The sequence below is a fragment of the Pongo abelii genome, chromosome 8, assembly GCF_028885655.2.
Source record: "Pongo abelii isolate AG06213 chromosome 8, NHGRI_mPonAbe1-v2.0_pri, whole genome shotgun sequence".
NCBI classification, from domain to species: Eukaryota; Metazoa; Chordata; class Mammalia; order Primates; family Hominidae; genus Pongo; species Pongo abelii.
In genome coordinates this window covers 73,209,767-73,229,248 of record NC_071993.2, presented here as the reverse complement: position 1 = coordinate 73,229,248, position 19,482 = coordinate 73,209,767, and the positions used below count along the sequence as shown (strand labels likewise).

Genomic DNA, 19,482 nt, shown 5'->3' with positions numbered 1-19,482 from the left:
AAAGAAAGAAAGAAAAAGAAAGAAAGAAAGAAAAAAACCAGGTATAACAAAATTCATGATAGGGGTATGGGAATGGCTCAAGTTTAGAAATCAAGTGACTGACTCTTGTCAGTCACTCAGCCAGGACCTGGAGTCTGGTGAATCTGGATTTCAATTCTGAAACCTCTGCTTACCAGCTATATGACCTTAGATTATTGTGGATCCTTTTCATCACATGTGACACAAAAATTAACTGCTTTTGTACATTCATTCTCATAGCAGCGTTATGCACAATAGACAAAAAGTGGAAACAACCCAAGTGTCCATCGATGGATGAATGGATAAACATTAGGTGGTATATTCATACAAGGGACTGTCATTTAGGCCAAAGAAGGAAGGAAATTGGCTGGGCATGATGGCTCACGCCTGTAACCCCAGCACTTTGGGAGGCTGAGGCGGGCAGATCACCTGAGGTTAGGAGTTCAAGATCAGCCTGATTAACATGGCGAAACCCCGTCTCTACTAAAAATACAAAATTAGCCCGGCATGGTGGCGCATGCCTGTAATACCAGCTACTCGGGAGGCTGAGGCAGGAGAATCGCTTGAACCTGGGAGACAGAGGTGGCGGTGAGCCAAGATTACGCATTGCACTCCAGCCTGGGCAACAACAGCGAAACTCTGTCAAAAAAAAAAAAAAAAAAAAAAAGGAGGGAAATTCTAACATATACTGCAAGATGGCTGAATAGTGAGGACATTATGCTAAGTGAAATCAGCCAGTCACAGAAGGACAGACACTGTATGATTCTACTTAAGTGAGGTACCTAGAGCAGTCAATTCCATAGAGACAGAGTGTAAAATGGTGTTGCCAGGAACAGGGAGAGGAGAGAATGGGAAGTTATTGTTTAATGGGCATAGAGTGTTAGCTTTGCAAGATGAAAAGAGTTCTGTGGACAGATGGGAGTGATGGTGGCACAGCGATGTGAATGTAATTAATGCCACTGAACTGTGTATTTTAAAATGGTTAAGGTGGTAAATTTTATGTAGAAAAATACACATAAAAATCAACTATTGGATGGAGAAGGAATTTTATTGCCTCACACATGGGGAATGGTGGGGAAGAATCAGGAGCCTCAGGTGTGACTGTATCAAGGACTTTGTCCCCATGGAAAAATGATGGAATCCTCTGATACTCCAACCTTCCTTCCCCTGAAAAAACATTTCCAAGGACAGAATGTGATTGGCCCAGCTTGGGTTACATGCTTATCCTACCCCTGACCAGTCCTGTTGATACAGGAGGTAGAAATTATTTAGGAAGATAGTGAGGGTAAGAGTCTCCAGCAGAGCTTCTCTTTTAACAAAAAACAGCTCAGTAATTATTTTTTTCTAACAAAGAGCAGCCTGAAAAATTGAGCTGCAAGCATAGATAAGCAAGCTGGAAGCTTGTACCGGGGAATGCTGGCAGCTGTGCCAATAGAAAAGGGCTAGCTGGGAGCCAGGCATGTCCAACATGGAGGCTCCATCTTCCCTTTTTTTGTTACCATGTGTACAGTAAAGGAATGGGCAACAGGGTGCAGGCCAGGCAGAGGCCTGCATAATAAAAGATTAGGGTGAGGGTGGCCAGAAATTCTCATCCTGTGCAAATGGCACTCCTAGTCCTAACCAGTTTTTAGTGCCCTATGCCAAGGCACACCTGGTCCAACCAATCTTTCCCACTCTATGTAAATCAGACACTGCCTCCTCAGCCTCATCTATAAAACCACCTGCATTTCACCATGGAACCAGCAACCCATTTCTCTGGGACGCCTGTCTGCAGCAGAGAGCTATTCTCTTTCTTTCACCTATTAAAACTTCCACTCTTAACCTCACTCTTTGTGTGTCTGTGTCCTTGATTTCCTTGGCTGTGAGACAATAAACCTTAGGTATCACCCTAGACAATGAGGCTGCTTCACTATGGGAAGGGATGGGGGGCTCTGGTTGGACAGTGCTAGGTTTCACATTCCTGGATACCCAAGAACAAGGGCTACCTCCATGGCTAAGGAGACTGAGTCCCAAGAAGGACCTAGAGCCTTCAGGGAAAAGATGAAAGGGAAAATCTGTCTCCATGCTTCAGGGAGAGAAGCAGGGGAAAGGGAGGAGAGAACTTCCAGGGCCTGGAGACAGAGAAAATTTAGGAGTGACCGGGAAGTGGCCATGGCATCCTGACCCCCATGAGAAATCACTCGGATACCCAAGAGGACAGGGAGCACCTTGGGGAGCAGGGCCTAGAGACTTTCCTGAACATGGCCACATCATTCTTACATGTGCTGCCGCTGGGGAGACAACCCCAGTGGAAGAGGGGCGAGGGCCTTTAAAAACAAGGTGGCTTAATGTTGAACATGAAGCTGTTTACTTAACAGCAAATCCCTATCCATCCACTAATCTTGATTGAAGGCTGCTGTACAGAAAAGTTTTGTGTGAATGGAGTGTTTGGGAAAACCCAGAGGGACTGAATCTATCTGAATGAATGTAAGGTAGGGTAGTGTTGCAAGCATAGAATGGAGCCACAATCCATGGAACTAAGTCCACTTACTTCATTATCTTAGCCAGTAAAATAGCAGCTCAGAGCCACAGGGGACCATGACCTTATAAATCCTCAATGCCTCCTCCCATCCCAATTTTCCAGGGAATTTGCAGAAATGTCATGGAAGACATTGGACTTCCCAGAGAGTCTTCTCTAGATCTTATGATTTCGGAAATGTAACCACAGCTTTTGGCTAGGGTGGGTAAGGCAGTATAATACAGTTTTGTTTTGTTTTGTTTTGAATTCTGAGATGGAGTCTTGCTCTGTTGCCCAAGCTAGAGTGCACTGGCATGATCTTGGCTCACTGCAACCTTTGCCCCTCAGGTTCAAGTGATTCTCCTGCCTCAGCCTCCTGAGCAGCTGGGATTACAAGCATCCACTACCATGCCTGGCTAATTTTTGTATTTTTAGTAGAGATGGTGTTTCGCCATGTTGGTCAGGCTTGTCTTGAACTCCTGATCTCAGGTGATCCACCTACCTCAGCCTCCCAAAGTCCTGGGATTACAGGCGTGAGCCACCGCGCCCAGCCAGAATGCAGTTTTCAGGAGCAGGGGTTCTGAAGCCAGACATCCAGGCTTTGGATCCTGGCCACTTGTTAACTATAGGACTTTGGACAAGTTGTTTCACCTGCATGTGTGTAGATATGTACTGCATATAAAGCACATTGAACAATTCACATTGTGCTCATCACCAGCTTTTACCTAACTTGCTGCCTCTGTGCCCAGCACACACAAAAACAGAAACTCAATAATTGGCAACAGTGATCATTCTAAGGAGGCCTGCATGTTCCCTAACCTCTGCTCTACCCCACCCAGAGTCCTGTGTGTCTCAGCTCCAGGAGGGGCAGAGTCCTTTCTCAGGATGCCCCAACTGCCATCTGCCCTTCAGTTCTCTAGAACATAAAAGGACCAGGGAGCCCCACGTGGAGGTAGCACTTGGGCTTTCCCATGGGAGTGGGGAGTAGGGATGGTTCCGTGCAGCCCATCCCTCTCCTGGAATCAGTGACCCCAACCAAGCACAGGCCTCCCACTGCTAGGAAAGCAGAACTGTCCTCTCTCAGGGAAGACGGTTTTATTTAGTAGAGTTTTCATGGTAGGGAATCAGGTACTGCTGTGAAGGTGGTGGAGACAGAAACACCCCTGAACCCTTGGGGCTGCTCTTGAGCAATGCAGGCACAGGTGTTAGGGCCCTTCAGCTCTCTGCCCTCGGCTTCGATGTCTTCTCCTCTGTGTTCTGGCTTGAATGCATCCGGAGGACTTGAGCTTCTCCAATGTACTCTAGTGGGAGGAGAGACAGCAGGCAGGAGAGGACCGGGAAGGTGGGGCCCCCACCTGGGAGCTGCAGGTGGATGTGTGAATGCTGAGGGGAAGGTCTGAGTCAAGCCTAGCTCCTGCTCTCAGCTCTGCTGGTGACCGAGGAGGGAATCCAACCTAAGAGGAATGGAGCGAATGGAATCCAACCTCTCTTCTTTCAACATCCAAGTAACAAATATCGATGAGATGCCTACTCTGTGCCTCTTTGCCAGGCACTCTGGACCTCTGATGGTCTAATCAGGGAGAATAATATACATTGAGGGTGTGTTTCCTCTTCTCTCCCCTCCAGCCTGCTGCCACTCCTGCTGCCCACTCTAGTCTAAGGCACCGGGATGACTGCAGCAGCCTCTCCTTGGTCTCCCTCACCCATTCTTGTCCCCCCATAGTCCATGCTGCACACAGTAGCCAGAGGGGGCATGCACACCCTGCTCATAACCCTCTTATACACTCATGCACACCCCTGGCCTTTACCGCAGGCCAGCTCCTCCCACCTGTCTCATGCCTCCCTTACCACTGTCCCCCACCCAGAAGGCCCCAGCCACCATGGTCTGCTTGCTTTTCCACCAGCACACCAAGAGGTGGGAGCTTTGCTGGTTAGCTCTTCCTAGACTTGGGTAGAGCTGTATCTTTCCTGCCGTTTAGCTCTAGGAGCCCTCTCCCCACCTGCCAGTCCTTCTCACTACTGACCACAGAGCCCTGTTATTCTCCTTACAGTATCTGTCTCCACTCCTCCCCAGGTGTTTTACTTTGTTGTCTGTATTCCTCCTTGCTGGGAAGTAAGTTCCGTGACAGCAGGAACTTGTCTGAATTCTTCCTCAATGATCCCCAGAGCTCAGCACATTGTGGGTGCTTGATAAATATTTGTGAATGAATGAATATGAATAAGTGAATGAATAGATGAAATGAGCAGCTTCCTTGGACAGGGACTCATCTCCAAGTTAACTGGAATCCCCTGAGAAATCCAGCCAGAGTGGGCCTTGGTGAGCCCCCCGAATGACCCACTGCTTGGAATCTTACCTGGTTTTTCGCTTTTTGTAAAAGGTGATATCTTCGTTTTCTTCAGGAATTGACTGTGACCAAATACAAAGAAGGGGCTGGGAAGGTCATGCTGGAAACCTGACCCCACGGGTGGCAGGGGAGACGGGGAGGTGGGGAAGGTGGGGCAGGTGCAGTCAGCTGTCTGCTCCAGGGAGAGGCAAGAGTCACCCCTCCTGGAGGGCCAGAAAACATCTGTCCATGGCTAGCACCCAGGTAGCCTTCCTATGTCACCCTAGGCCAGACCCAGACAACTGTGGCCCTGCTGTCTGCAGTTAGTTCCACTGGGAAGCAAGGCCCTCCTGTCCCTGGAGCAACAAGGCATGGACTCTGCATCACCCCTCCCCTTAGCCCTCACTCACTCGCTCCACTGGTTTCCTTGTGGACTTCCCTTTGAGTGGGCAAGACAAGAACCCTGCATCTTGAATGAATTAAATGTATGAAAGATGCTCTTCCATCTTGTATTGGGCTTTACATCTCCCCATGCCTTTTTATGTGCCTGATGTTATTTTCCCTCCCTACGACTCTGGGAGGGGGCTTTTGAGAGATAGATGAAGCTGATGATTGCAGTCGGGAGGTGGTTTGCCCAAGGTCACAGTGAAGCCTGTCTTCCTCACTAGGCCGTTCCTCCTTTGCTCTCTCAGAGTGGAAGGGAACACCAAGTCCAAGGCCATGCAAGAACCCATGACTTCAAGAAATCTCGGTCCACCCCTACCCCTGCTTCTTCTCACCAAGTCCCCCATGCTCCAGACACCTCAAACTTGGCATTCCCCAGTTGTATACCTTCCTGACTTCCATGCCTTCACCCAGGCTGGTCCCACTTCCCAGGATGACCTTTTCCCAAGCTTTCATTTGCTCAATCAAATCCTACCGCTCCTATCAGTGTTTCCCAAACTCTGTTGGAAACACTCAGGTGACTGTTAAAAATACAGGTCCCCCCTGCTTCACCCCAGCCTGCTATGTTAGAATCTTTAGAGGTCTGCATTTTTAACAAGCTCCTGGGGTGAATCTGAGTGCTGCTGGCCTTGGGAGTCAGTCGGGTCCAAGTCTGAATCCCAGCCCTTCTGCTGACCAGTCAGGTTACTTTGGGAAGGCCATTCTATTGTTCCTGAGCCTCAGCTTTCCCATCTGTAAAATGGAGCTAATACTGCCTCAGTGGGTTGTTGGATGGACTAGAAAAACGTGGAACACTCGGCAGTGTCAGGCAAACTTATCGCTGCTGTGTGGCCTTGCTGACTCTTGGGCTCCACTCACCTGCTTTGTGAGGCCTCCCCCAGTTCGTAATTAATCTTTCTCTTCCAGCCATCAGGGCACTTAGTACTGGTATAAAACCACTGCTTTGTGTTAGCATTTTCTCTCTACTCATGTCTTCCCATAGACCAAAGAGCTTCTGAAGAGGTAGGTGTGGCTAATCCAGCCTTATCTGGTTAAAATTGACACCGGTGGCCCCCTTGGGGTCTCCCCAGCCCTGGCAGTTCGGGGGCTGGTCTGGCTGTGTTGGCCTTGAAGCGCCTTGGGTAGCACTAGAAGGTCCCTGGGGAGGGGCTGGGCCTCTGCCTCCAGGACAGACTTAGTCAGCCCAGGCCCTGGCCAGCACCAGGCTCCCTTCTCCAGGTCCCACTGGCCTCACCTGGGAGGACAGAAGGCTGCAGAAGGGCAGGGGTGGGGTGCGGGGCCCACCTGCAGGGTGGCTCTTGCTTCTCCTGAGGAGGTTCGTGCACTTCTTGAAGCTGGTTTAGGAGCTTTTCTGTAGGGATGGAGACTAGGGGCTGGGGAAGGAGCTGAGCCACTGCTGTCTGCAGAAGTCCCAGAGCGAGGTCTTTTTCTGAAAGCACAGCCCGGGGGCAGAGTCATCAGCCCCCAGCCCCCTTCCTGTCCCTGTGGTGGGGCCAGAAGCAGGGCCTCCATCCAGGGCAGCTTTCTCTAAGCATCCCACCTTCTGCCCTCAGGTCCCCTTGGGAGAGCTCCCTCTTCTCTCCTGGCCCATGTGTGCAGAGCCCCTAGCCCTTTCACATCCCTGTCCTGCCACATGAGGATGTGTATGCCTTCTTCTTGGCCCCAGCTGGCCCTCCTGCCCACCATATCTCCGGGCCCACGCTGGGAAGTCTACTGGGGACCTGCCTTCCTCCTCCTCCTTCTCCTTTACTCTCCTGTCCAGGAAGTCTTCTCCAATTAGCTTCCTGGTTCTCATCACTCCTCACCCTTCTACTCAGATGCACCCCCTACCCACTGTCCCATTGCGTCCATGTGTGTATTCTCGTGTTCATGTGTATACACGTTTGTAGCCCCATGTGCATATACTTGCACCTGTATGTGTGTGGGTCTCCCACTGCAATGTGTGAGGGGCTGTGTCTGCTAAGTACAGTCTTTGGATTTTTCCTCCCAGGTGCCTAGGCCCGGGGTCAGCATGAAAGAGGGGTCCCCTCCAAGGAGCAGGGGTAAGGAAATCCTGCTGAGGAATTGGGGAGGAGGAAGCAGAGATGCTGTCCAGCTGGGAAGGGTTAGTTTGGGGCTCCAAAATGGAGGAGAGGCCTCCGTGGAAGGCCCCCTCCAGGGTGGGAGCTGAGTGACATTTGAGTCCTGCAGAACCAGAGATCAAGGGCAGGACCTTGGTAGCCTCCACTGAGATAGTGCTGCGGGGCTGTGTCCTCACCCTTGGGCGGAGCGTAGAGCAGCCAGAACTGGATCGCGCTTAGCGAGTCTGTTTCCAGGATCTGACACAGGAGCTCCAGGACCTGTGGGCAGGAGGCCAGCACATTCCAGCCAGGAGTACAGGCAAATGTAGGTTTGTAGGGCACCAAGGGGACCCTTCCCCCAAAGTGCGCTCCCAGAGGCGCCTGCTGGGCTAAACTTGCTCCCACAAGGGTCCGTGCCTTTTCCTCCACATTGGACTTTGCACTTAACAGAGGGCTTTGTCTCACGACAGCCCCGGAGGAAGATTCTTAACCTTCCTGCTGGACAAGTGGAGAATCCGAGGCCTTGAGAGGGGATGCTAGCAGGAAGTTGGTGGCAGAACGCGGCCTCAGCGAAAGGCTCTGTGGACCCCACATCCTTGAAGCCTGCTCAGCTGGTTATTCCCTAGGGCCCCTCACTGGGAAGCCAAGGTCCGAGCTGGCCAGTCAGCTCCTCAGAGACACACCAAATCCCACAAGCCCAGGGCCTTGGTGTGGGGATTTCAGGAACCCCATGGTACGCCATACCCCAAAAGTCCCGGAGTCTGGGGATGTTGGAAAAGGGGTGGGGGAAGCCCAGAGGGCAGCCTGAGGGGCAGCACAGGCCGGTTCTGCAAACTGCTCAGCACCAGGCTCCCTCCTGCAGAGCTGCAGGCATGCTTGGCTCCTTGCTAAATCCTCAGTCTTTGACATCTTTGCTACTTCCGGGCTCATTTTCCCCTGCGTTCTCCAGTCATTTAGCATCAGGAAAAGATCCAGCTCTGTCTGGGATAGGCTATGGGGGCTCCCTAGGCCAGACTGCTGCTGGTGGCTGTAGCTATGGCAGGCTGGAGTTGGGGCCCGAGGTGAAAGCTGGGAGCCCTGGAGTCCTAGGAAAGTGAGGCCCCCTCAGCTCCTGGCGGTCAGTCATCCTAGGACCTGGAGGGGCCCGTCAGTCCCCAGCAGGTCGGCCTCACCCTCAGCAGAGCGGAATCTGGGCTGGGCCTCTCCCCAGGCCTCTGCCTGCTTAGGGGCCCACCCTCGTCCCCAGATGCCCACCCGCTGTGCTGACCCACCCTGACCTGCCACTGGGCCCTTCTCCATTCTCTGCGTCCAACTTACCTGCCCTGTGCCCCCTCCCCACAGGACCCGAGAACCTAATTCCAGGCGAGGTGAGGCTGCCCTATGGTGGAGAAAGCACCTTAGTCCTAGCTGTGCTGCTCCATCTCAGGGGACCTGGCCCATGGACTATCACTTGGCAGGGCCTCGGCCTCCCCATCTGTGGCATGGGGGTGCTGAGCCCTGTCTGCTCTATCCACTTTGCTGCATTGTGGCAAGGTTTCAGAGGGAGTGTGTGTCTGACAGCGCTGGTCACAAGGAAGGTGGCAGGATGCTGGCTCCACTTCTGGCCTTTCTTGGAGGACATCCGTGCATTTTCATAGGGACCTCTGATGCCTTCACCCACTGGGATGAGGCATGGACTCATCTCAGGCCTCGATGGGGAAACGTGAGCATGGAGGAGTTGGGCTCTGTGCTCACTGAAGCACAAGCCGGGCCCCTCTCTGAGTGTGGACACCAGGCTGGGCCTAGCCATGCAGGCTGTGGGGTGCAGCCTGCTGTGGTGGGCAGGACCTCCTTCTTCAATCCATCATTGCAGCTCCCTTCACTAACTCAGCAAATGCCACAGGTAGAAGGCACCCTCGACAACAATGCATTCATATTTCCAGTGGATAGATCACGGAACTAGGGCCCAGGGAGGGGAAAGGACTCACAAGGAAACCTAGGACTCACATGCCCGCAGCAGGGGGTCATATCCCCGGCTGCTGACTCCCCAGGGCTGGAGTTTTCTGGTCTTAACAGTCCTAAGCACCAGTATCCCTGGGAGGGGCCTCGCCCTAAAGCGGTTTGTAAGACTCCTAATGTGGAGAGCCAGGAGCCCGGGAGCAGAACTGGGCCCTCACCAGCAGCTCCTGATCCTGAAGGAGAAAGGCCTGGACTCCTTCATCTCTGCTGGAAGACTGACTCTGCTGGCCCTGGTGAGATCTGCGGCGGCCGACAGTCCGGGTAGAAGCAGGGATGAGCCTCCCAGTCTCTGCCGAGTACTTTGCCCCCTGCTCCCGCAGAGGCTCCTCCTTCTGCTCCTTCTGCTGGGACAAAAGTGGCTAGAGACTCCAGGCAGTCAGCAAGAGGGGAGGAAGAGGGCCGAGGGGAGGAGAGGAGCAGGAGGCCGGGTCACAATCCCAGGGCACTTCGCCTCCCAAATCCTAGCATCACAGCGTTGCCAGGGTCCCAGGGTATCATTCAGCTCTGCCACCCACCCACCCCCCACCTGCCCTAGACCCCTCCTTGGGCATCCCCGGCCCTCTCTCCAGCAGCTGGCCCTTCCACTATCAGCTATCATGCTTAAACTAGCAAAAGCTCTTCCTCCTGGAACTCAGTAACGGAGGGTCGATCGCTGGATGCCCATGGGTGGTTCTCGTTCTTCCTCCCAGGCAAGTCCTCCCTGCTGCTCCTCCCCACAGCCATCAGAGATTTGAAAACAGCATCCTGCACCAAGGGCCCAGCGCCTACCTTAATTCCCAGCTCAGCTGCCCCCAGGTCTGTCCCAGAGAGGCCTGGGGCCCGGGGCCTCCTGCTCTTGCAATTCCAGTTAAGACTGATAGTATCCTTCCCCCCATTTTAAAGATAAGAAAACAGAGACCCAGACAGCTTAGCTGAGTTGTCCTGAGTGCTGCAGTGAGTTAGCTGTGAGCAGGAATGAGAAGCAGGGCCTCTGCCTGTCCACTCTGGTTGCCCAAGACAAGAGGCAGGACAAGGGGCAACCACAAGGTTGCCCAGGACAAGGGGCAGGACCAGGCTGTCTAAGAGCAATTCCAGTCACCTTCAAGCTGCCTCTCAGGTGACTTTACTGTTTTATCATCAAATGGCACCTATGGGGTCACCCCTATCATGTTTGAAAACCTTCCGAGATTCTCTGCTCCTTATGTGATTAGACACTAAAGATTTTGGCGATTAAGAACAAGCTGCTCTCCTGGCTAACACGGTGAAACCCCGTCTCTACTAAAAATACAAAAAATTAGCTGGGCGAGGTGGAGGGCACCTGTAGTCCCGGCTACTCGGGAGGCTGAGGCAGGAGAATGGCGTGAACCCCGGGGGGCGGAGCCTGCAGTGAGACGAGATCGCGCCACCGCACTCCAGCCTGGGCAACAGCGAGACTCCGTCTCAAAAAAAAAAACAAGCTGCTCCTCCCCACATGCAAAGTCTGCCCCCCCTCACCTTTCCCATTGCTGCCCACTTATAGCCTGGTTTCTGATGGTGCCCTGCATTTGCCAGCTTTTGAGCTGCTGTGCTAGGTGCCTCTGCCCGGAACTCCTCAGTCCCCTTGTGAACATCTCACTTAGGTATCGAAGGCCCCCAAGTGCCGCCTGTCCTAAAACCCCTGCTTGGATTTCTCCGCCTAGGTGTGCTCTCTCCCTCACTGTGACCTTTCCCCTGATGTTTGTATGAATCAGTCCCCCCACCCCACCTCTGGTAGGCTGAACTGACTCGGGAAGGATCTCCTTACACAGGGAAGGATCCGTTTCACCTCTTCCCAGACTAGCTCCTGTGTTCCGCACCCACCTCTTTCTTCTTCAGCTCATCCTCCTTGGTGAAGAAGGCCACCCGGGAAGCCAGCTCCTTCAATTCCTTCTTCCAGGCTTCTGGGAGGAGGCAACAAGGTCCTGCCAACTGAAGTCAGGGGCCCTCCTCCCCTCCCTGTGCCACCAGGCCTTGGTAGAGGAGTCTGCTCTCCTTCTTGGCCTCCCTGCCTGGATCTTAAAGGGAAAGGGGGAGGCAGTGCCCTGGAGAGAGAAGGATCTGGATTCACACCATGGGTGGTGGTTGTGGCAGTGGGTGGGGTACGGGGGTGGGGTATTGCTTTCCTTCTAGCAGGGGCTGATGTTGATGTCCTAGCCTGTGGCATTTCTAGGGGATGCTGGAGAACATTTTGTTGCCTGTGCCGAGATGCACATGGTTTAATCTAGCTTTGCCTCTTTTAGGTCCCTGAGGCCAAGACTGAAGCTGAGGAGATATGGATGGGCCTGTTATTAAGAAATCGAACTACTCCCTGGAGAGGGTGGCAAAGAGAGCTGCAGCCAGCCTTCCAAGTCTCTCTGGCCTGCACCGGCAGCCCCAGCCCCTTCTCCAGGATCTCTCCCCTGTCCCCACCAAACTGGCTTCCAGCACCTCAGTCGTGGAAAGGATAACACTCAGCAGAGCAGAGACCTCTGGAATGCCAAGCCAGCACTGTGGCTGATTGTTCTGGTTGGCCAATGCCTGAGCACACAAGCTACTAAATATTCCTTATAGCATTCTGCCCTACAGCTGCCAGTCACACGACTGCAGGCTCAACATCTGCTTCCCCTCTGTGTGCTATTACTCCTCAAGCACCTCAAATCCAAGCAGGGGTGCATTTCTGCTGGCTAGGACTTGCTGGGTGGGGATTAATGCAGAGATTAGGCTGTCCAAGGAAATGGGAGAAAAAATGAGGTTCCCCCAGCGGACCTCACTGACCTAAGAGCGATGGCCCTTTCCTTCTGGGCACCCACACAAGTGAGGCAGCCTTGGGGAGAGGCATGAGCCCCAGGGTAGAGGGAGGCATGGCCCAAGTACCCACCAGAAGAAAGCTGGGGGTTCCGATTAGACTGTGGGTCTCCAATGGGGACAGAGATGGTGGGCATCCCCATTTGACAGCCGGAAAAGACAGTTGACTCAGGCAAGGGGGCTGGAAAATCCCTGACGACACAGACGGGCTTCCCGGTGAGATCTGCAAAGGGTTAGAGGCTGTGGGAAGGGAGGCTTAGGTGGACCTTAAGACCTCCAGGAGGCTGGGAAGAGGCTGAGGGGCAGGGTGATTCCGGCTCCACCTCTTCCAGTGACCACAAGCTGATCGATTATCAGAGCTGGGAAGGTGTTGCAACCACCTAGACCAGCGACCACCTCACCCACGGGGGGATCCTAGAATGGACAGGGGAAGGGCCTGCTCAGGGCCACACTGTGAGTTGGGCAGAGGTGAGACAAGAACTTAGGCTTCCTGGGCCCCTAGTCCTGAAGATCTTCTGATTTCCTATGACAGGGCAACAAATTGCCGATGTGAGTACGCAGGGGTAGGCGGGCAGCTTAAAGATGAGAATGCTGGGGCAAGGGCATTACGTCACAGTTCATGATGGGAGAGGCCTGGGCTCACATGACAGGGAGAGAGATTGAGCCACACCCTCTGCAGAAAACTTCTGCTTTGGTCAGCCTGTGCAAGGCTGCATGCAGGGCAGCCTGGAGTTAGTGGGGGCCATTTACACTTGAGGACCCTTCTGGCTAACCCTGGGTGATTATTATATCACTATTGATAGTGAGGCTTGAAGACCGGCCTGGCGAGGACCTAGCAGGGCTGCTCTCTCCTCCCTGAAACACTTCCCTTTTGGTGCCAGGACCCCTCACTCTTGTCCCAGCTCACTACCTCTCCTCATCTCCTCTGCCGACTTCTCATCTTCTCAACCTCTTAATCCTGGGGTCCCCAGGGACCTGCCCCCAGGTTTTTCTCTCCTGTACCTACATGGACTCCTTGGTGATCCTACCCAGGCCCACCACTTGAAACACCCCCTCTCGAATGGCTCTCATGTCTGTGTCTCTGCCCTGAACTCCAGATCCGACTGCACCCCCGTACCTCCACCTGGAGGTCTAGAAAGCATCTCGCGTCACCCATCTCCCACATCAGAGACCAAACCCCTGACTCCTCCCAGCCTACACTGGCCCTTCTGCAGATTTCCCTGTCTCAGTCAATGCACTCCAGTTTCCCAGGTGCTCAGGCCAAAAATCTAAGTCGGCCTTAACTCTTCTCTTCCTCTCACACTCCACTTTTAATCAATCGCCGAGTCCTACTGACTTTACCTTTCACATATCTCCAGGATAGAGCCACTGAGTCTTCCACTTCTAGCCCCTGGTCCAAGCCACACTTAAGACAGAAGCCAGGATGACCTTGCTAAAACATCTCACTTCTGTGCTCTCAGCCTTCCAAGGGCTCCAGCTGATTCAGGAAGGTGGCTTAATGGTGACAACAGTGGCCCAAATGCCTAGCTGATCTGGGCCCACTGTCTCCCTGATGCCTTCTCCGTTCTCCTCTCCTACTTTACTCCAGCCAGACCAGCTTCTGCTTCCTTGCTGCTGCTCCAACAGAGTGGGAGCGCTCTTGCCTTCTGGACTTTGTATTTGCAGATCTACCTGCCTGAGACATCCTTCCCCCTGCCGTGTGCACAGTTCCCGTGCAGTTCTTTGCTCAAATGTCATGTTAATGGCCATGTCTTCCTTGACCACCTTTCAAAAATAGCTATCTTCCCACTGCAGCCTGGGCACTTGACACCTTCCCCATCTCCCATCCCTCCCCACTGGAGGTCAGCTCCAGGAGGGGGGCCACCATGTCTGTCTTGTTCACTGTTGTATCCCCAAGGCCTAAAAAAGTGCCTAGCCAATAGTTCACACTCAATAAATATTTGATGGCTGGCTGGATGGCTGAGTGGCTGACATGGCCTAGGTTAGAGAACTTAGAGAACAGAGCACTGCTCCAGGACAGAACTTATCCCTTTCTCTGATTCATAAAATGGGAGAACCCAGCAGTCAGGGGACTCTGTAGGGAACCTGTCACCCACCCTTGGAGGCTTCTCTCCTGCCCACCGAACACAGTCCTGGCTGGGTTCTTTGGCAGCCCTGGGATCCTGGACCCCAACCTCTCTGGGCCCCAGCCTGGAAACGGGCTGCCATCAATTATTCCTTCCCAGTTCTCAAGACCAATTAGTGATACTCCCTCTGCTCCCACCCCAACCAGCCAGGCCCTACCTTGAATGTGGGTCACGTGCTGGGGGTGTGGGTGGTGCCGGGAGAAGAAGGAGTGGTGACTGAGGCGTCCAAAGCAGTAGGTGCCAGGGCTTTGGGGCTTGGGGGTCCTCAATGCCTGGCGGATCCGCTCGAAATCCACAATCCCTGGGATCACCAGTTCTTTCTGTGGCCCACTGTCCCTGGGGCTCCTTGGCTTGCACCCTGACTTCTTCTCAGGTTTCAGCTCAGCCTTTGGACTGAAGGAGGAGGTTTCAGGAGAAGCTAATGGAGTCTCCTCTGGCAGTGGGCCCACCTGGGCTCAGAGCTCAGTGCTTATTACAGAGCCCCTTCCTGAGGAGCTCTGAAATCTGGTTTCCTGGGTTTCACCACCACCCCCATAGCACCAAAACTAGGCCTCCCCTAGAGTCCTTTCCCAACTGGTGCAATCCTGTCCTGATTAGTCTTCCTTATCAGGGAGCTAGCATCCATTTGAGGGAACTCAGACTCTCCCAGCACCCCAGTTTTTTCCCAGAGACCATATCTGAAACCAGAAAGAGAAGCAGCAGACCCACCTACTCATCAAAATACCCAGGATGGAGCAAAGTCACCTTATATACATCCCTGGGGATGGGGATGGTCTCAACAGGGGCCTCTCCCCAAGCCAGACTGTGGACAGCCCAGAGGCCAGCTATAGGCTGTCATCCTCTCCCATGCACTTAGTAGTAGTCTTGGCTCAGACTCAGCGTCCAGAGGCCAGAGCTGGAGCTTAGGCCAGACCAGACCAGCAAGTTCTGTTTCCATGGGGGTCCCTCCTAGGAGAGTAAGAGCTGATGCAGCAGCTACTGGGGCTGTGACGCTGAGGGAAGCTTCAAGCTCTGTTTTGCTTTGCTGGAGACAAGCCAGCTTGGGTCCTCTCTCCTCTACCCCACACCCCTCCCCTTCCTGAGGACGCTGTGCATCTGCCCTTGGAGGAAGGTCAAGATCAGCAAAGGTGGGCCACTCCCCACTGGAGGCCTGCTGGGACCACCTGCCTGATCGCCATCTGCATGCCCTTCTCACGGTGGCCCTGGCTGAAGGGAGTCCTTTTGGAGTACAGATGGACTCTGGATGTGCTAAGCAAGGCGTGCTGCCCAGGGACCCTCTGAGGACTCCACTGACCTGGCCCCTGAGTTTCCTGTTCCATTCTCCATTCGCCTCTAAGGGATCTGGGGCTTAAAGAAATAAAGCAAACCTTCTCTGAAAGTTGCAGTTAGCTGTCCTCTTCTACCCCCAAGTAACAGAGGAATTCACCTCCTGAGAACCCCTGGAACTCCTTTGCTCAGTGCTTCTGGCACCTGCTCAAGTCTTTTCCCTGCCCAGGAGGGGCAAAGCCCATTACCTGGGCTAACTTGGGCCTGAGGACCCATCAGGGGGTCTGCCTGACTGGCAGCAGAAGTCCAGTAAGAACCACCTCTCTTGGACTCCTAATCTGTTGAGATCCCCCAAGGCCACCTTTTTCTTCCACCCTGCCCTACCCCAAGCCCTCCTCAGTCAGCAGGGTGGGCATTTGGAGCCTCACCTCATCAGTGGATAATCAGCCAATTGAACATCTGTAGCCATTGTATGCTTTCTAACAGACTAAAGGCCAGTGCACTTAATACTAGTGTTGAAGATGCAGAACAGGAACTCTCATGAACTGGTGGTGGAAGTGTAAAAAGGAACAGGCATTTTAGGGGGAGAGATGGTAATATCTTATAAAATTGAGCATTTGTATGCTGTATCACCCAGCAATTTCTTTCCCAGATATAAGAGAAATTCTCACAGATGTACAACAGGGGCTACTTATAAGAATATTCATATAAACACGGTTCAAAATAGCAAAAAACTGGTGGCAACCCAAATGTCTGATGGCAGAAGAATGGATAAGTAAGCTGTGGTGCATTCAGAGAATGGGATACTTTATTGCTATGAAAATAAATGAGTCACAGCTACATGTAACAACATGGATGAATCTTATAATCAGTATGAGAAAACGTACAATTCTTGGTTTTGGGATGTTATATTTATGCAATCTTATTAACTCAATTTACTTTTTATTAATTACTATTAAATAGACTACAGTATAACAAGATATATGCATTTGAAACAATACAATTGTTGTCATCCACTATATATAATGTGTAGTTAATATAAAATAACTACTAAACTGTATAAATGTTGTGTTTAAAAACATATTATTTTTCTTTCATAAATGGTTTAGTTTATGTGTGTTCCAGAGGACCACATAGCCTGAGATCCTTTCTAAAAATAAAAGTTTAAAAGCAAGCAAAATGATCATGAACATGCGATAAAACAGCAACAACAGCATCAAACAAGGAAATGCTAAGCACGAAATTCACACAGTGGCTATTTCCGAGGGAAGGTGGGAAGGGGACGTGTGCAGGAGAAGCGCATATAAGGAGATGTGTTAGTGGTGATGTTCTTGTTCTTGGTTTGGGTGGTGTATTTGCTTGTGTTTATTATATTATTAAATAAATTAATTAAATGGCATAGATGAAAGATGATAGGTGTGAAAACCAAGAATTGTGATTAAATCTATGGACCTGAATATATATATCTAGCCAAAGTGCTAGGGATGGGGTTGGGACAGGACATCAGCGCATTTTGAGAATTAACCCTCAGAGTCACATAATCTGCAAGGGACCCCAGAGATCTCCCAATGCCAGCCTTCATCAGGTAGTGGGATGGGTTGGTGTTGTCTGAGATCAGGGAAGCAGGGGAGATTTGCTGAGGTCACACAGAAGGAACCAGAGCCCGGGCAGTCTGACTCACAGTTTGCTGATCTTTTCTCTCCTTAAAAGGAAGCTCCAGACATCCTTGATGTCAGGGACTGGGCTCTAGAGTACTTAGATGCTACAATCTTGAGAACAGGATATGTGGAAGCCCCAAATCCTCCTGCCTATGGGAAAAAGTACTCTTTAGAACAGAGACTTGCAAATGTGTTTGGGTGTGATGACAGTAAGAAATTCTTTATGTCATGATCCAATTCACACACGGGTTTGTGTGTGTGTGTGAAACTAAAACAATAATATCCTGAAGCAATATTTATCCATACTACATATGATGCACACTGATATTTTTACCCTATTTTTGGTTTTTATTTCTTAAATGTTAGATATGATCCATTAAATTGATCCAATAAGCCACCAGGGGGTCATAACCCACAGCGGCTGTAGAGAGGCCGACAGGGACACTAGTAGGCCAAGCCTGCCTTGTCCAGAGCGGGACAGGCGGGACCCCAGTGTAGTCTGCCCTGCCCTGCCCTGCCCCTGCTCTCTGTCCCTGGGGCCCCAGCCAGCCAGGCAGAGGGGTCTGAGGGCTCCCATCAATCCAGCCACAGAACTTCCCTTTCTACCTCTGCCCTTCTGGGCTGTCCAGGGTCCATCTCCTCTCCCGAGAGGTCCCTGGACTCACCAAGGCAGTGCCCGCTACAGCATGTGTACGAGAAGCCCTGCTGTCCTAGCAGGAAGGAGCAAGAGGACAAATCGAGGGGAAGGCTGTGGGATTCTGTGGGCAAGTCTGCTTGCTTTGTGACAATGAGCCCAGTGGTTGCTAGGTTACCCTGTTCCCACAACTTCAGAACCTCTGCCCAGCACCCCTCTACCACATCCCCTGCCTGTCTCCCCCTCCTGGAAGGGTAGACAAGGGCTAAGGACCTTCTGTCCCTCCTGACTTCCCGGCTGCCTCCCATCCAACCCTTTCAATGGGGGCCAAGGGAGAGAAGGAGAGTCTGGGGCTGGTTTTAGCCAGTGAGAAGCGGATGGAGGTGGAACACTGGCAGAGGACGTTGGTGGGCTGCATCCCAGCTTTGACAGCCCCACCTGGCCTGACCCCACCACACAGGGGTCGGCTTCCACGCATCTTGGTTCTGGGGACTCATTCTCAGGGAGATGGGTCTTAGAAGGAGAGAAGATGACAGCCCGCATTACCCAGAGGGACCCCAGCCCCTCTCTCTGCATGATAACTGGGTGGGAAGATTCTGGGCTTGCATTTGGACAGGTGTTCTAATCAGATTTCAACATCCCATAGACACGTTACCTTGGGTAAGTCACCGGGACTGCCACAGATGCAAAATAGTGGGAAGAATCCTTGCTTCGAGTTCCTATTCTGCTACTTCCTAGTTGTGTGGCCTCAGACAATGCACCTGCCTTCTCTGAGCCTTAGTTCCCATATCCCTAAAATGGAGATGATGATATTGCACTTATTCTCACAGGATGTTTGAGAATATTAATTGAGTTGATATACATTAAAGTGTTTCAAACAGTATCTGCCCCCAAGTATAATTTCTTACTGTTATTGCCTTCTCTGGGTCTATAAAATGGGATATCCTCGCCTACTTCTGTGGTTGTTCTGAAGACAAGCTAATGGAAGTGAAGCCTTTAGTTGTATGTCTGGCACACAGAAGATGCTCAAAAAGGATAATAATCATCATCATTATTGGTAACTTGATGGAGGTAGTAGGATGAGTCCTTCATCTGAGAACTATCTTAGGTAGTTCACTATTTCTCTGAGGCTCAACTTGGACACCTGTCAAATGGGGGTAAGGATAGTTCTTAGCCGACAGGGCTGTAACTCGATCAGATGCCGGGAGGGGTGTAGACAGGCTCTGTAAACTATGGGAATGCTTGCAGACAGTGCCGGGTGCTGTCCCTCAGAATGATGAGGTGGGCTTTTCCCAGGGCCTTTGCCCTCAGCACCCCTGGCTTCATACTGGTGCTCTGGGGCTTCCAGACTCTGGGTCTTTTCTCTGGGGAGCAAGAAAAGGAAGGTGGGTAGCTAGAGGCAAACCCAAGTCCTTCAAAAGTTCTGCCCCTCCCAGCTAAGGGGTGGGGATTCATACCACTGTGGTAGCCCCCTGAGGGCTGGCCTCTGGTCTTGGCCTACTCCAAATGCCCACCCATCCTTCGGCAGGTCAGGACGCTCCCTGGCTTTTTCTGGGCCTGTCTCTGCAGGAACGAGGTGACTCTTTTGAAATCATACTGAAAACCCCCTCTTCCATACTTCTGGGCATCCTGGCAGCTGTGAAGATAGATGATACAGCGTTTGGGAGAAGAGAGGC

General features: G+C 52.2%; 1 protein-coding gene across 24 annotated transcripts; it reads right to left on the bottom strand.

The window, feature by feature from the left end:
* Window positions 1-3,593: 3,593 nt before the first annotated feature.
* Window positions 3,594-17,956, bottom strand: TBATA (thymus, brain and testes associated). 24 transcript variants are annotated; one of them, XR_008510502.2, is made up of 11 exons: window positions 17,838-17,956; window positions 17,196-17,322; window positions 15,943-16,059; window positions 14,406-14,641; window positions 12,196-12,345; window positions 11,160-11,239; window positions 9,500-9,700; window positions 7,541-7,622; window positions 6,568-6,712; window positions 4,565-4,922; window positions 3,594-4,085 (listed from the first exon to the last, which is right to left on the bottom strand). XR_008510502.2 is itself a non-coding variant. In XM_063727620.1 (11 exons), the coding sequence occupies exons 3-11, from the start codon at window positions 15,981-15,983 to the stop codon at window positions 3,923-3,925; spliced, it is 1,035 nt and encodes a 344-aa protein (XP_063583690.1). In that variant the 5' UTR covers window positions 15,984-16,059; window positions 17,196-17,322; window positions 17,779-17,935; the 3' UTR covers window positions 3,594-3,922. The 24 variants fall into 24 exon arrangements, 13 of the variants coding, with proteins under 13 accessions (XP_063583690.1, XP_063583687.1, XP_063583691.1 ...); XR_010141564.1 differs by having other exon boundaries at window positions 17,779-17,935; XR_010141567.1 differs by having other exon boundaries at window positions 9,500-9,682; window positions 17,779-17,935.
* Window positions 17,957-19,482: the final 1,526 nt, after the last annotated feature.

Coding starts and splice junctions, on each gene's coding strand:
- TBATA (XM_063727614.1), bottom strand. CDS start 15,983: ATGGCTACAGATGTTCAATTGGCTGATTATCCACTGATGAG. Junction 14,642..15,942: donor GCTGATTATCCACTGATGAG/GTGAGGCTCCAA, acceptor CTCCTCCTTCAG/TCCAAAGGCTGAGCTGAAAC. Junction 6,713..7,540: donor GCTCTACGCTCCGCCCAAGG/GTGAGGACACAG, acceptor CTGTGCTTTCAG/AAAAAGACCTCGCTCTGGGA.